This window comes from Crassostrea angulata, chromosome 8 (genome assembly GCF_025612915.1).
Source record: "Crassostrea angulata isolate pt1a10 chromosome 8, ASM2561291v2, whole genome shotgun sequence".
NCBI lineage: Eukaryota > Metazoa > Mollusca > Bivalvia > Ostreida > Ostreidae > Magallana > Magallana angulata.
The window spans coordinates 49341612-49360026 of record NC_069118.1 but is presented as its reverse complement, the minus strand read 5'-3'; the positions used below and the strand labels follow the sequence as shown (position 1 = coordinate 49360026).

General features: G+C 30.8%; 1 protein-coding gene across 1 annotated transcript; it reads left to right on the top strand.

Moving 5' to 3' along the window:
- Positions 1–4231: 4231 nt before the first annotated feature.
- Positions 4232–17607, top strand: LOC128159695 (uncharacterized). Its single transcript, XM_052822872.1, has 7 exons — positions 4232–5029; positions 6737–6840; positions 9125–9133; positions 11999–12065; positions 16009–16178; positions 16527–16599; positions 17071–17607. The coding sequence occupies exons 1-7, from the start codon at positions 4720–4722 to the stop codon at positions 17085–17087; spliced, it is 750 nt and encodes a 249-aa protein (XP_052678832.1). The 5' UTR covers positions 4232–4719; the 3' UTR covers positions 17088–17607.
- Positions 17608–18415: the final 808 nt, after the last annotated feature.

Here is an 18415-nt window from a genome sequence, read left to right as displayed (position 1 = left end):
AAATCCCTTAATATCGAGTATCTAAGTAAAAAAAAAAATAGGGAAAATACGAGGGTCAATAAAAAATACGAAGACTTTTGCCATAACTATGTTATTTAACGTTTTATAATAACTAAAAAAAATTAGTAGACATAATTCAGCAATTGTTTTAAACAAATTGAAATTAAAAAAAGTTCATATATTCCTTTATTTCTAAGGATTATTTAGAATCTAATACTGCAAAAATGTGGTTACTGCGCACGGTCTAACTTTGTGTCTTGTCAACAATAAACCATATTAAGTTGAGAGTAATATAGAATTTGAAGATAGTATATTTCTATTAACTGTGCGTTTGTCATTTTGACGTCATGTTTTCATCGTTGCTGTGCGCCGTGGTGACAAAATATATTGATTTTAAAACCGGGTAACAAAAATACCTTTTCATCAAATGGAATGAAACTTCTTTTATCAATAAAATGTGTGTTGTTACGTAACTTAATCTGTTAGTTATGACTTTTATGAAAAGTATATGATAGACAGTACAATTGTCCTCGTATTTTTTGTTTGACCCTCGTATACTCATTAGATGTAAATGCTATCAGTTATATTTATCTGTAAAGTACAATGTCGTGTTTATTTTACTGCAAGCCTGGTGTCCCAGAATATCTGATACCATTAGACATTCATGTAAATTAATTAATACTTGGCCAAAACTTGTAGATTGTGACTCAAATGAAAAGTAGAAAAGTTAAATTTTCACGTCGGAAAAGCTTAGGAGAAAAAATCATTGAAATATGATGTCTAAAAATTGTACCATATTTCTTTGGTTGAATTGAATGTTTTTTCAAGACGAATCGGACATGACAGCAGGTACATGTATCTTCCATTTTAAAACTTGATTTTCAAACACAGACTCCGGGTTTAGTTGAATGAATTATTAAATAAGAAAATCCTGGTAAAAAACAATAAAACAATCAACATATTTTTTAAATAGTAAGAAGATGGGTTCCGTGCAGGTTGTTGTAGAAAATTTTACTAATCCAATGACGTTATGATTGATGAAATTTTTCGGAAACCTATAAATGTTTGTGAAATTTGTTGAGTTAAAATTTACATCACATGCCGTTATGAATATGCCTTTGATTTTTTGTTAAATAAAGTTAATCAAAAGTTTTTTTAAAAGAGAAAACGGGATCATATATTTTGGGGCACCCTGTACAATGTCGTATTTTATTGAACTGCTCTCCTAATTAATTTTAAGCATCAAAAGTCCTGATAAAAATCATAAAAGTTCTGAACATGCAAATATTTTTTGTGTAGTACAGTGTACCATAGAGCGTAATCTGGTGTTTTGGATAATTGCAAATTATGGCGCTCCTACTATATAAAGTTGGATTCATCACCCCTGCGAATGTGTTCGGAATGTTTCCTTTATCGTAGCTAAGTATGTAATAAATCCAGAGATGCTCGAATGAAAGTTCACGAGACTTCACCGAGATTCAGTTCCTGTGAAATTTTGAGCGGAAGTGTAAGTGTTCGGATAATATTCTCAAAATACGTACGTTCTGGTCATTTTTCATATCATATCCTACTTTGATTTATGTTAAAACATAAAAATCTGTTAAGATATATGTTTTGTTTCATCCTCTAGAGGTTATTTAAACTAAACGATAATATTTAGAACAGAGTTATCGTTCGTGTTCAACCACCTTACACGTGGTTGAAAGTATAAACATTGGTTGCCTAATAAAATCATAGCCATGTTTGATGCTTTTAGCGTGCAATACCATGCTTTTTAAAAAAAGAATGGGTGCCTGGTTTGCATAAAAACTTAAGCTTAAGATATCGAGCTATGTTCAAGGAATATTCTGCATGAAATATTATAGTCTGTTTTACAATTGATGCTATTACTAGGTCAGGCGCGGATCAAACATTAATCCTAAAAGGGGAACAGTTACTAAGCATGTTAATTGTTGCAATAGCAGAAAAAAATTATAATTTCTATATCTATTTCTAGAACTCGTTTTATCCTCTAATTAATGAAGATAAAGTTTAAAATCAATAAATGCCTAGATTTTACATTTGACTACAAGTACCTATAAATTCTAAGAAATAGACTATCATCATGAGGCACAATTTTTACTGCGAAACTAAAAGGGTCAAATAAAACCACGTGGTCTAAATTTAAATGACAATAACATTCGCAGGGGTGTTCATGAAATATTCAGAAACTCATAATCTGACGTAGCTTTGATCAACTATTCTCACTGATTGAAGAAAAGATTAATACTTTATTTGACTGGATCTTTATACACTTTAATTATTCATTAGAGAACGATGGAAAATATCGGTGTTTTTTTGTTTGACGCACAAGATTTATCATTTTCCCTGTTCTTATTCATACTTCGTATCAACAGAAGAGTAATTAAAATCTTTCAAATAATTCAAAAGATCGTGTTTTCATGAAGTTGTATAAAGCCTTTATGTAAAATATTAAGCCTTATAAATAAAGACCATGTGTTCTCTTTACATGAAAACAAACTAGGAACATTGTTTTATATTGTTGGAGCAAAGAATGAAAAATTGATGCTAATAAATCAAGCAATGATAAAAAACGTTGCACGATTACTTAAGACACGTTGAACAACCGTCTCATTCCCGAAAAACACACAAATAGACAGCTGCAATTCATTTTACGACCTTTAAAAATCGTGCATCACTCGTGCGAGTGCACAAAACGTTGTAAGACGTTCGTATTGATGTTCGAGCGTTACATTGGGATAATTTGAATCGCATTATTTTTTTTTTGGTCGCGTCTGAACAGTATGGACGTCTACTAAATCTAGGATACTTGATGCAACCACTAAAACGCACGCAATGAATGCGATACATCGTGCATTGTATGCGAAAGCTTATGCGAAGCTAGCACGTTCCGATTGCAAAGTGTTGTAAAATGCTCGTGTACCTAATTATGAAAGGGTCTTTAGACATTGAAGGGAAGATTTACAATACGCAGAAATATTGTTTGTTGTTATTATTATGAAAACAGGATCTGTCTAAAGACAAATAGCCGTCTGCCTCTCTCAGATGCATGCCATATCGCTATGACGTTGATCTAAGGTCAGGGACATGTAAGTTTCGTCGGCCAGAGAAACCTTTATGTCTTGTTTAAACTTCTGCTAGAGTAACGTATTGTATGCGCAACTTGCGGTCAGCAGTATAGGTTCTTTATCAAACCACTTCCTTTATCATTGCTATATTATACACCTATTTCGTATACTGAAGCCTCATCCAAGAATCAGCGACCGGTTTGCCAGCGTTTAAAAGAGGCATGGTAACGATTTTGGTCAAATTCTTATTTTTAGATTTTATTATTTACAGTGCTTTAAAAATGAATTTTTAATGATTAAATGAAATTTGAGAGCCATTCATGGAGATATTAGAAAGATACAGAGCTCACAATTCTTTGTCATGTAAACATGGCTCGTGCCCTGTTTTTGTTTAATACATAGGTTCAATATACCAATTAAAATATTTTTAAGCTGATTTGTTTATCTTTTTATTCATTTTAATCAGAGATAATCAGTTCCTAGCGTTTAACACATTTTTGTTCTAAAACTGAAATTTTCACTTCATCATTCAAAATGTAAACAACCGCTTTTTTTACATAACAAAAAATTTAAGCTCTGTAACTCGCATTTAACTCAACTAATGACACTCAAATTTTAGTTGACTATTAGAACTGCCTTAATGAAGCATTGTTAAAATTAAAATCGGAAAAATGATATTTGACTAAAATCGTGACATGCCCCTTTGAACGATCATCATAATCATACACGAGATCAGAAAACCCAACCTTAGGACTTCAAGAAAACGAACCGGTCATCAACATTACCCTTAGAAGTGAGTAGACCCAAAAATTGCTGACCAAGGGGTGATTATACCGCGGCGACCGAGTGAAACCGGAAATCATTCTCACGGCGAGGACCCTGATGAATTGATATCCGTGGAAAATTGTAAATTTACGAGTGGTTTAAACTGGATCATCACGTAACTTCAACGAAATTAGTCATTAATCAATTAATATTATGATATGAGCATTTGCCAGAATGAATATATATGTTTCAAGTATTATTTACTTTAATAATGTTTTTCTCTTTAAAAAATAATGAAAGAAAAAGAGAAAGAAAATGGAAAAATTTTACCACAGGACTACGTACAATGGTCTGGGTACCGCTTTATATCAAACAAAACGAGATCGACCAATCATTTAACGCAAAAGCTATGACGCTTTTCGATACAATTAAAGAGCATTGATTATTGAATTATCGTATAAACTCAGGGAGATAAAACGCCCTGGCTTTACGCAAGTTTTTAGAAGAGTTGCAGTCGATGCAGTTATTCATAATCTTAATGTGGTTGAAAATTAGAGGGCTCCTTTTCAACTTCAAGGTTGTTTACTTTTATAACTTCCTTCCGTTTTTTAGGCATCATCTGGGTATATCCCAGTTGTGCCGTTGATCATTTGTTGTTCAAATCGCCATGGAGTAGAAAATCACCCAGAAGATTATAATAGCCTGAAAAGTTCGATCCCCGTACGAGATTTATGGCTTTATTAGTTCTAGGCATACTTTTAGAAGCTTAGTTTGATCTTCTTCATTTAAAACTGGAAGAAACAAGTGAAGGTTTGTCTGTTGAACCTCTGCCTTTTTTTGCACGGATAGGTGCATAGCAAATGACATGGCGTCTGTGAAATGGCTGCAGTGGATTTTCTTGGAATTCTTCAGTTTTACGATGTGTTTAGCCAAATACTTTACCCTGGTTCTCCCCCATGCCGACAAAAGCAGCACAGTAATTCCCATAGGAGTCCTAACATCACAGACCAAACTTCATTGCGCCACTCTGTGTGACCTGGTGCCGTCCTGTTATAGTTTCACGTACTCCATAGACTCTTTGGCAGACAATTGTCGTCTGCTTCCATCTACCGCCAAATCGTCGACCTTTACAGTATCGGCTGCTGGAAACAAGCATTATGAGAGAAAAGTTGATTGTAAGTGTATTGTTATTCATTTATCTTAAATTTTCATTTCAACATTTGTCATTATACGTAATATTAAGTAAACTCAATGTTCTTTTGTTTTTGTTCGTTTGAAATTTAACAATTAGTAGATTTTTATTCTCTTGCTGCATGGGATATAAATTTTGAAAAAAGGACAAGAACTATTATATTTAATTGGTAGAGATCTCAATTTCATAGAGATAATACCATGTTTACATTTATATGAATTTATAATTTTTTTTACGTCTAATTAAGATAATGTTACTCTTATTTATTTTGGTGAGGTTTGTTTTTATCTATATATTTTCAAACTTTATATTTGAAAGTAAGATGCGTTTTACAGATTCCATTAAGCCACAAATGGTTGGAGTCTAGACAGCCAAGTAACCCTGGAAGATAAAATATATATCATAATTTATTTCTAAAGAATACAAATATGTAGAGCGTCTTTTTTATTCATTAATACAATTTTAATACTATACAAACATACGAACAAAATTATAAACATATAAAATGTTATATCATCAATAAAGGTGACATAAAAAAACAAGAATACTTTTATGTTGGCATATGTTTATGATCTGATACATGTACAAGTACATACCGCATTGTTATCACGAATAATGCCATCAAATATATAACAGTTTCAAACGTTCCCAAAGCCATATCGTAATATTATTTCTCGTAGGTGTTTGGAGTATTTCTATTTGAAATGTCCAGATGATCAACCACTTGGCAATATTTTCATCATATTATTTTCTTTTAATAGCTTGCGTATCAATTTTCTAAAAAAAAAAACCCCAAAAAACGTTCACTAATTTTATGTCTTGTACATATACCGTATATTATATATATGTATTTTTAATATCTTTGATATTTGACATTGATTTGGAAAAAAAAATCCTTTTGTCATGTGGTGTAATGAATAGTTCATAAACGAAAAATACTAGTGATACATTCTCAAATACATTAACTTTAAAACGATTGCATACTTTGAGCTATATATCTCATTTCATTTTTTCTCAAATAAAATTTAAGCATGTTTAAAGTGAAAGAAAATAAAAAATACCGATCTCTCATGCAATTTACTTTTATTTATCTAACAGTTCTAATGAATAATTTACAATGAATAATATAGTAATGCTGATATACTAAACATGATTAGCTATTCATGCATTCAATTTGATGTTGTTTGAAAATTGTTACAATAACGTATGGAATTAATCAATTTATACTCTTATCTTTAATAGACAATTGCAAAAAACTGGATGGAAAAGTTAAAAGATTGAATAGAGACTTTTTAATCTTCTGTTAAAAAATACCTTTCTAAAATACATTTAGACCTTTTGATCGATTACCTCTTCAATTAGTGTGGTTTCATTAATATTCAAGGGCATCAGTTATCGTGGATAAAGTGAAAATCACAGTTTCAAGGATACGTAAATTCGTGGCCAATGATCATATCAATACAAAATGTTAGTAGAGATTGCACTTCAATGAACATTAAATTTCATGGATCAACTTCACAACGAAATCCACGAAAATTGGTGTTCAACGAATATTGGTGAAACTAAGTAATTTAATATTACAGGTGATGCATTTTTTAAATTTTCTCGATCAACAAAGCATTAGGTCATTTGTTGAATTAATATTTATTACTTTCAATTAATAAAATTTTTAATAATTTATATCTTGCAGGCGGTGCGTGTAGTACAGCAAACTACACTTTGGCGATGACGAATACCTTCAGCTGTCAGTTACAGCAGGAGACGCCTCACCCAAGTGGATGGGTGAAGAGTGACGTAAGTACAGGGGGGACACACCCGGGAGGGAGGCAGTGAGTGATAGATGGCAAGAGATGAGAAAGAAAAGGAACGACTAAGAGATAGAAATACTTTCAGTAAGAGAGTTGAGCGGGCAGGCCTTGGGGACACCTCAGCAGAGTGGATGGGTGTAGAGGGACGTAAGTACAGGGAGACACAACCGGGAGGGCAGTAAGTGATAGATAGTAAGAGATTCGAGAGAAAAAGAACGACTAAGAGATAGAAATATTTTCAGTAAAAGAGTTCAGAGGGCAGTCCTTTGGGACACCTCACACGAGTGGATGGATGTAGAGGTGCGTATGCACACGCGTACAGGCAGACAGAAAGAGAGCTGGGAGTGATAGTGAGGAAAAGATTAAGACAAAAATACATCATTGATTGAACATTACACGCTGAGAGTAACAGTATAAAAGGCATAGGAATAAACGCGTTTTATTAAAAATGTTATTAATGTTTTTATTTGTTTGAGAGAGAGAGAGAGAGAGAGAGAGAGAGAGAGAGAGAGAGAGAGAATGAGAGAGAGAATGCGAGAATGAGAGAGAATGAGAAAAATGAGAGAGAAAGAGAGAGATATATATACTCGTTGATATTATTTTCAACGTGAAAATGTTTTAATTTAGCTAGTTTTTAAGTTTTAAAGTCACTAAAAGGCTACTTTAAAAAGAACATTTTTTTTAAACGTGTATAAATTCTTCCTTTTAAATTGCTCTCTAAAGGTGGTTTAAAGAAAGTATGATATTTGGCACTTAAAATATTAAACTAATTGATGACTTAAAGTGTGGGTTCACATTTTAACACGTAACTTGTATAAGCTACCATAAGCCATCTTCCTGGAGCTTCCTAAAGGGAGGTGGGGGGGGGGGGGGTACTCCAAGTCTTTCGACCGGGATGTCTAATCTGGTGAGGCCGTTTTGTTAAAATGAACAATTATATTTGGTTAACCACAACTACGACATGCACAAATACAAGACAATTGAAAGGACGTTCATAACATCATTGTTAGATCACAGAGCCAGCGCATTGGTATGATTAACCGAAATTGAGGGAAGGTTACAGGTGTTTTTCTGTGATTGTTCAATAGAATTTCCCTTGTGAAATGAACTTAATCTCTTGTTAGATGACTACAGGGACATGTTATTTTATTGTTCGAATTATCCAGATCATCAAAGCATTAGGTGTTGAATGTTGTAATCTGGATTTTTGAAAGTGTGCAATCTTGTAAAAAATGCATCCGTCCCCCTTTCAAGTTTTAGAACCTTCCTACTCAAAATTACTCTGGAAATCACGAACCACTGCAGTAATCAAATGCTACATAGCTAAAAGCTGGATATGAAATTATTAGTGCAAGCACTGATCTTCCTTTTCGTGCTAATCTACCTTAAATTATGCAATGCTACATATTAATGGAGGAATTATAAATGTTATAAATGAATTTAGCGATCGATTTGAGTTTTATTCTGTTCTTTGCGCAACGGATATTTTTTTATTTTCCTTTGTTCAAGTTTTCTTTTTGGATTTAACATAAATAGCTAATATGAAAAATATATAAGGCAGTAGGCGTTAAAGAGCTCTATTAAAATGTCGGTAAATGTGTGTGTGGAGAGAGAGAGAGAGAGAGATCTGAGAGAGAGGAGAGAGAGAGAGAGATCGAGAGAGAGAGAGAGAGAGAGATCTGAAGGGATAGCTCGATGAAAAGAGAGATCAATCTCTATTTCTTTTTCATTGTTCCTTTTGTTTTTAAGAAAAAGAGATATTTGCATTCAATCTAAACAGTTCGTTCTGTAAAGGACTTAAAGAAAAATGATTTAAAGTAAGGAAATGTTTTAGAGCTTGATTGCTAAAATCTGAGGAGATTCGTGTATCCTCTAGGCTTGTGATACATTCTTTAATACAACTCCTTAATGAGAAACCTGATAGATAAGAAAGTAGAAAAACCGAATTTTATGAACAAAAAAATTTTCAGCAGTAATAGAAGAAATTCTGGGTACATGTATATTTTTGTATGTACATAATTTAATTATCAAACATACAATTATCAAATATTTCTTTTTCATAATACGCAGTATGATACATGCAGATTTGTTTTTATTTAAAAAAAAAATTAATGATCAAATGCATTTTCAATAAATTAAATGCTTTTTGTCTTTTGAAAATTTGCTCTACTTTGTATTTTTATTTCAGCGTTTCCTTGTGTATTGTTTTTGCAATAATCAACCAAACGAATATCAATAATATAAGTTTTCAAAATAATTTTGCTTTTCAGTTTATTGAGGTAAGTACATATTAAACTTATTATCCCAATTTATTGAAGTTAAAGACACAAATACATTAGAATTTTTTTCATAAAAAAGTCCTTTGTATATGGGCGCTGTAAAGCTTTTTTTATAACCCTTTTTTTTATCTCGACCTTTATTTTGAAATGTGTTTATATATATATATATATATATATATATATATATATATATATATATATATATGCTGGATTTTTCTTTTCCTTTCATTCTCTCGTTCATTATCTTTTTTAATGCAAAGCATTCTTTTTCTTAATTTGACTAAACTTAAAAAACAACATTTTACAGATAACCCAGAAATATATTATCAATCTGAAATTACGCAACTTTGAAATATGAAACAATTTAAAAAAAAAAAACCTGTTTGTTTAAATTAGCTGCATTGGCAAATTTAAAAAAAAAATCAACTTGCGTCAACCACATCAAAAGGACTGGCAACAGCATTTTGCAAAGAACCTCTTTTCTTCGTAATTTTGATATCATCAAATATTGATTATTGTTTCCCATGATAGGAAGTATAATTTTAATTTTACACAAGGGAATCCTAGTTTTAGAAAAAAAAATCAGAACTACGAATCATTTAATGTATTATTAACCAAAACGTGATTAAACTAGGATTTTTGAGAGGTTCTAGCCTTTGTGCCTCAAATCATTGCTATCCTTCGCCTTCATATTTACAATTATATGTTCAGTTGTCTACATATTGACAAATTCTCATCGTTGAAATCTGAATGTAAATGTAAGGAGAAGTGTTTTCTATTTTTTTTTACTTAATGGGAGCGCCACGGTTTAACCGTATAGCTAATTGATATGTTATATCAAATACATAACAACATTATATCATAAAAAGCGCGACACTTTATCTCCTTACCATACGAACATTTTAGCTTATAATTTTGCATTCGATATAACCGGTCTTTATCTTGTGCTATCTGTGACGTGCCGCTATTTAAATCAACTGATCTCAACCGTAAGTGCCAACAAATAAGATATGTATCTAACATCTATTATTGTCTTTTTTAAACGATCAGATAACTAGTTTTAAAAGAAAGAATTCGACTTCCAGTTTTCAATTCAAATAAGTGGCGGACGTAGCGCACCATCTTGATTCTATACTATTTCCTATAATTTTTACAAACATTATATAAAATTCTACTTGTAATATTTTATTTAGACAGTGATCGAACATTATTATATACGTATTTGTTTGTTTGTTTATAATATGTATTTTTTCCGACGACATGAAACTTAACGTGTCTCGCACAGTCGTCAAAATGGACACACATTTGAACAAGTTATTCATATTTTATTATTCTTATCTCGGAACAAGAATAGGCCATAGTATGTAGTTAAGGTATCAGAATGACGTAACGACAATCTGTTTCCACTTATTTAACAAAAAGAAATTAAAAAGAAAATCGGAAAAGTGAAACGTTAATCCAAAGTCTTCGAATTACTTTTATTTAAGTTCTATTTTTTTGTATCTGATAAAAAAAAGTTTGACACTCTAAGATTTCTTTGTTAAAACTCGTGTTTCAATGGAGTCAGCTATCTGTCAAACACAGAAATAACAAACGTCATTTCTGCCAAGATACAGCCCGAGTCGGAAGAAAAACAGACGTATCTCTCTGTTCTTCCGTCTTTCTATCCCGGTCTCTCGACTCGGAGTCATTCTGCAGTTTAATAACAGACAATTAAGTTATTGATATTTTTGCCGACATATTAGATTCATACACCGACTAGGTTAGTGCGGTGACATATTTCTGCCTTTGACACTCCGTATCAAAGTTTGTATCGTCTCTTAGGCAATCATTATTATTGATTCGATGATTGTCACGTAATTTGAACTGAATCACTGAATGGGAAATTGTCGGTCTGGATTTAGTGTGAAGGTAACATTTTAAATATAATTTCGTTCGTTGTGAATTTATTAGATATTGTGCTATCAAATTATTTCGCAATAAACTATAGCTATTCAACTTAAAATTAACAAAAAAGGAACTAATTATCTACATGTATTAGCATCATCATCTTGTTGTCAAAAACGTCATTGCCTTTAAAAAAAACCCACTTTTAAAACATGTATTTCGAACAGGCTGAGTTCATGGTATGGTTCTAGGTATCACACTAGTATCATGTACCTGAAACGTTTGATCGCATACTAATTGTATTCCAATTATACTGATGGGTTTTGTAAGATATATACCTGTGAAAGTTGATCCATTTCAAAATGTAAGGCATGTTGCCCCTAAATTACCTTGATTCATTGATTATGACTGCATATGAGACATGTGCTTTTTCATTTCTTGATATAATAAGGAATGGTTATCATTTATTATATTAATACCATTATAGAACGACTGGTTGAGTCCAACTTCTGACCTTAACCTGTCCTTGAAAAATTGTTATTTTTTGATTTGATGAGTAAAGTTACCCTCAACAGATTTCATTTGATGAACAAACGTTCGATGAAATGATTTAAAATTAATGGATCATGGTTTTTATTAGTGTTCTTTGTATCAAAGTTGTTTGTTTTAAAAAAATCTATAGTATAGATTACAATGCAATGTTTCTATACTAATTACTGCTTTAGTAAATACTTTTTTGTGCGGTTGCTTGTTTCGTATCTAAAATGTTTCAAAGAAATAACAGACTATTCTAATGATACTCACTAACTATAATGGACAGTTATGTCCAATATTACCAAAATGTAGAAAAAGTTACTCATATTTAATTAATTTTGATGAACTGATTACCAATTTAAATTTATGTCCCGCACTGAATATACCATTTTTCTGACAAAAACATAATGATGCATAATTCATATATATATTTTGATTAAATAGTCTGGTATTGTCCTCAACGGAAATAACCAAGACCACGTGGCGACATCTAGTGGCTGTAACACAAACCGTGAGTATCCAGTGCTAAACATACCAGGAAATGAATATCAATGTATTTTATATTTTCGTGATGTAAAGGATCATACTGTTTCTGGTTTATTTACAAAATATTGCATAAAGCGCGTTAGTCTGCCTGAGACATTGTCATGGTTTATACAACAAATCTTGCTGTTTTGTGTCAAAAGATATAATGATATTTCTTTAGTTGTCGTATGGCCTGTATCCAATAGGAGCATGCTGTTCCAATAATATACTCTCAGTGTGTACTAATACAAAAAGCGATCTAGAAAATCATATTATACATATTACTTATTATGTAAAATCAATGCTTCTATAAGAAGCACTGTTTATTAATTAAGGACTTTCATATAGTGTATTGATTGTTTAAAAAATGGAGGTTTTTTAACTTTAATTTAAATAACCTGATGTGTTCTCTGTGGTCACGTTTTCTTTCTTTAAAAAATAAAATCAGTTTTTTCTTAAAATGTTCTCGCGTATTAATATATAAAAACTATAATGATGTATATATAATTATTGATATACGCATTCATTTCTCATATGTTTTATGCTTATATGAAAAGAAAAGTTAACATTGTATTCAGGAAGCTTATTGCATCTTTACGATAATAATTCACCTCTTCGCATTTTGTTCTTGTTAGATTGAGTTCCCCGCTATCAGTAAGTGTTCTCCCCCAATAGAGTAACCAAAACCTCTGATTCAGTATAAGTGTTAATGTAGCAGTGGCTTAATGTATCTGACAAGATACAAAATTTTGTTCTGATAATATGCACTGTGTTTTTACATCATACATAATCTCATATGCTTTCATGTATTTCAAAAGGTTTTACACGACCTGCAGTTACTTGTATACATGTGTTCTTTATTGACGACATAACATAGATATACAATGTAACATATACTGCATAATGTCCACTGGTGTGCGTGTGTCATGCTCCTTATAAAGATTAAGAAATTATTTTATAGATGCCGCTATCTCTCTGTTTACTGTTTACAAATTGCAGTCTTTTTTGTCTTTCGATTGATAGTCAGTTAATAAGGTGTGTTGTTATACTTTCATGTTAAATACTGAAATCTGATTGGTTAAGACGCAGTTAATAATATTTTCTATTACACTCAGCGTTAGCAACGCACTTAGCAACGGGTAACATTAAAAAATGTTACATGCGCGAAAATTATGCGCGTACGGTTCGCTGTATATTTCACATTATTCCTATATAAAAGCAGTAAAATTTTCTTAAAAATTAAAACATTCAGTATAACAAAATAAATAGTGCCTGTTTGGGAGGATGACAGTTGAAATTGACACCCCGAGAAATTTCAATTTCAACTGTTACCCTCCCAAACAGGCACTATTTATATAATGTAAAAAAGTGAAATACACTATGTTGAATCAATAATTTTCTTTCAGTTTAATCTAAATGGTACAAACTATCCTGGACAATATAAACAAAACAAAAAGACATTTTATTTCTCTGTTTTGAAAATTGATATTCACAATCTTTCCATTTTCATCACATGAAATTCACACAGACATGAATACAAATTCTAATCTAATACAACTTTGTACAGCTTTGTTAAACAGACTATTTGATTAGTTCATACTATAATTCGGAAAATGATTTCATTCGAGCTTTTGAGGTTAAATGTAACAAAACATTAATTAATACAATCTATATGTACCACTTTGTGTATTATAAAGAGCTTTTGATTGCAAAAAAACTTATCAATTTCATATCTAAGGATTATGTAACAGAATATTATTTCAGTTTTGCATGCAACCCTGACCTGTCATTTCTGTATTTGGTGATGGTATTGAAATTAAATACAATAAGTTACATTGTATGCATGATTTAATATTTCTTTTTGCAGAGAATTGAGTTTAGATGATCAGTCGTTGATTATATTTTTCGGAGTGCTTATAATTTTCCAAAAACATCACAGTGATTGTGGGACACTAACACACAAACCAAAAACTTGATATGAAATTAATCTAAGAAATATTTTGATGATCGAAGTTTTATCTCTTTGCTTTCTGTTGCATTTCTTCTATATAGTAATTGCAGTGTTTTTTTTCTTTCTTTTTTCCTTTTTTCCTTTTTTGTCGACAGAATTTCTCAGAGATGGCTGTATATATTTTACTGAAATTGTCAGGAATGGTAGAACATAATAATACCTCGGAGCCATTATCTATTTTCTTTTTCTTTCAATTTATTTAAGGTCGCCCGTTTCGGAAGAAAAGAATAATACTCGATGCTTTTTTCTATTTTTGTTTCCAAATTTATTTCTGGTCGTCCGTTTCTGGTCAGGTGACAAGCAAATCTCCCCAACGAGATCTCAGATTTGGCAGAGACTTAATTATAAAAAAACTTAACTTTATAGAAAGATATACATTTATTAATGTTACTTGTTTTCTTTAAATTATCGTAACTTCCAGTCGTCAGAAGAAGTTTTCCAAAACTTGATTTTTCATTTTTAATTTTCGTTGTTTTACATCGAAGTAAGTTCTTAAATTTTATTTAAAGTAAATTTTTTATCCATTACTTTTTTAACATGAAAAAAATTTACTGATTGAATTGATACATGTATTTAAGAATTGAAGGTCTTTTTGTTGCTAAAGCAACGAGAGTGTCATTATAAAATTAGTAAAATTGAAAAAAAAAAATCTTACTTTAATAATAACTTTATTAACCTGTGCTTTAAACATTACTGTTCTTATCTTTTCAATATATAAAAAAGTGTCTTTTAGTCTAATAGACAACATCCTAACACACCTGAAAACCTTACATATTCGATATAAATCCGCTTTTGAGAAAAAAAAATGTTTTATCAATTTGAAATTTTCATTAAAATCCCATCGATAAAATTCTTCTAGTTTTATATCATTACATTTCATTGTTAGCTAACATTAGTTTCATACTGAGTTGAAAATTCAACGAGGAGTGTTGTCTAAATCACAGTAGGTAACTTCTTACTGAGTTGAAAATTCTACGAGGAGTGTTGTCTAATTCACAGTAGGTAACTTGTTATTGTTGACGCACTTTATCTTGGTATGAATCTAAATGCACTAAAAAAACAATATGATCGTTTGTTTAAAATTGAGTAAAAGTCGGATCAATATTTATGGTATGATGTTTTGCATAAAAAGGACAGCGATTTCATCCGAGAAGCATGCTGAGAAATTCATCCGACTATTTTAATGACGTTTGCTGCCTCCGTTATGAAATAATTCTCCCTAAGAATTAACAAAGAATAGTTGTCATATTTATATTGAACTTTTTGTTACTGACTTCAGCACTTGTACTTCGATATTATGATAACGAAAACGGTACGCCGATTAAATATTAATATTCTTTTCAGCACGACTAGAATAGATTTTTTGGGGGGTAATTCTTAAGGAAGAATTACGTACCACTACTGTACGTTAAAAATAAACCCATCTGGTCAAATACCGACCGGTTTTGCTGATCATGAATTTCATTCCATATACAAATTAATTATCCTCATCGCTTTTGCTGAAAAACTTAGTTACTTTGAAGTAATTATTCAAGAATAGTAAAAAATCTATAGATTGAATTTCCATCATGATAATTAGCATGTTCATCGTGAACTAAGTAGAAATTTTACTTACGTTTTTACGTGCCATTTTCTGATAGTATATGATTTGTTTTCACAACCTACAAAACCTTTTTATAAGCATCAATGTTTCAAGATGTTTATGTTTCTAACAAATATTCACAACAAGTAGATTAATTACTGAAAAATAGAGTATATATTATACAAGTAAGAATGCAATTGCAAATGAAAAAAATTTTTTTAGTTTTAGTTACATTGTACCTATCAAAGTAATAAACACACCAGAGATATATTTTAAACTGTTCTAAAACGTGTGTTTTAATAATCTTATTTCACCAAACATCGCTTGTTTTTCTAGCTATTTACCAGTGTTTACAATTTGGTTGGTATGGAACTGGTCCCTTGACTTTGACAGTTTCTGGGGGGTCAGGTGTGTGGCCCACAACCTATTTCAGCAAGTCTGCTGAGGAAGGTCAATATTTACAAGAACTAGTCAAATTAGACATTGGACCGCAGGACAGCACTGTGGTAAGTTATTTGTAGGTACCTGTAACCTTTTTCTTAACTTTGCAATCAATTTAGTCAATAATGAAGACAACGCAAGCAATACTAGACGTATTCCATGAGTTTCAGGTGTGCAATCAGGTGTAACGAAATCTAAAAGGTTTATATACTTTGGTGATGGTACCTAAAAATATTTATGAGCTGTGTCCAACTTGAGTTCAAACAATTTTTTTAAACTTCTAAACATTAAATAATCGGTCGATCATATCATGATGTTAGCATATATATATATATATATATATATATATATATATATATATATATATATATATATATATATATATATATATATATATATATATATATATTCAGATTCGGTTTATTGGACACAAGAACACCCCTAGTTCCCTCGGTCTCTTCTTTATAAGAATGACCAACTGTCCATGTGAGTATCATTGTTGTCCTCATTAAGAACTTTAAATACAATTCAAAATTTAATTCTTTTTAATATAATAATACTCAAATTAATTTTTTTTAAAATACATGTGCATTTGCAATTTTCATTTTATAAATTGTAAAATATTTTGACACACAATCCATGCAATTAGATCTAGGCAAACAATGATTTAGATACATATGTTGAAGAGAAATTGTAATTTAATTTTAGGAACATTCAGCATCAATATTTGACAGATATCTATTTTTCACTTTCACGCAATGTTGAATACAGTTCTAACGTATTACTTATAAGATAACGAATGCAAAGATTAAAATTAATAGAATAAAAAAAATCAACACTTTTATAACCTTTGTTTTGTGATATTTTTAATTCAGCTACGCTTGTCTCTTTATATTTTTTTAAATGGATTTTGTTGTATTCATATTTTTAATAAACGTTCTTTTCTTTGATTTTCAGGCTCATGCGTAACGTAAAAAAACAACCACTTTTTGTTTTACTTGTACTGTTAACTTGGCGTTATCATCAAAGTGACTAAGCAATATTATCTACAGTATAAAATGTATTATATATGCTTAAGGACCTAATTTAATGAATACAATTCTAAAATTTGTATCTGAAAATACATGTATACAGACATCATGGAAAAATAAATAAAAATATTGAGTTATGATATGAAAAATAGATGCAAAAAAAAAAATCTGTGTTATTAGCAATAGCGATGTATGCAAATGCTTAGAAGGAAACATATTTGTTTTAACAATTAATATCATGCTGTATAATCGCTGTTGTAGATATCTTAATTTTTAATATTAATTGAAATAAAAAGTGAGAACTCTACCTTTACTGAAATAACATTATTCGATGCAGCAGAAGGAACAAATCTACAAAAAAGTGAATAAATGTTATGTACAATTCTTATTGCTTTATTACATTGCGTTTTTGCTTATCATGATCACATTAGAGACATTGTCAGAAGTCAATACGCGCTTTAAGGTACACATATCTTATATCCAACAGTGTTTTAAAGATATTGGTTTCTTGAAATTGATTATGGGATTCAAGTAAATTGGAGCAAAGCCACACAACGTTTGGGAGATCAAAGATAAAATTTCATCGGCAAATAGGGAAAAATAGACCATTTTTATCGCTTGCATAAGGTTCAAGTACTTTATTTTAATAAAGAAACTTGCCCATTGTCCCTTGTCGTCGTCATCCGTGAAAGAGCTGTTACCACGGAAGCTGGACGAGTTAAAATTTTTATAAAATGTACATTGAAACACTTCTTCTGGGGAAAAAATGAGCCAGTTTTTTTTGTAACAACTATATGAATACAAGCTAACTTTGAATTTTAAAACTCATTAATACCATAACCGAAAGGGTCTATAATAGAAGGCAATATCAAGAAAGATGTTGTAACAAGTTTCATATTAAACAAAACAGAATTCGAAGGTTGGTTTTTATTTTGACATAAAGTTAATGTAAAATATTGGGCATTGTAATCCATGTCCCTGATTGGGCACCTAGAAGATTGACATAAACATCTATTGAAAATGTAATACATATTAATTACATTTCTCATGCGTGTGTTTTTCACGCGATTGATATAATATTGTTTATCAAATTCATAAATTTCAAACGTTTTCGGCTGTTCGCTGTCCATTGTCAGGATTAAGAGTGCTTTAACACTGTTAAGAAAGATTGTAAAAGAAATTTGAAAGTATTTCAGTGTAGTAATTTTATCTGTAATGATGGACATCTTACAACGTCTTGTGACTCGATCGCAATAAAATTAATGAATTAA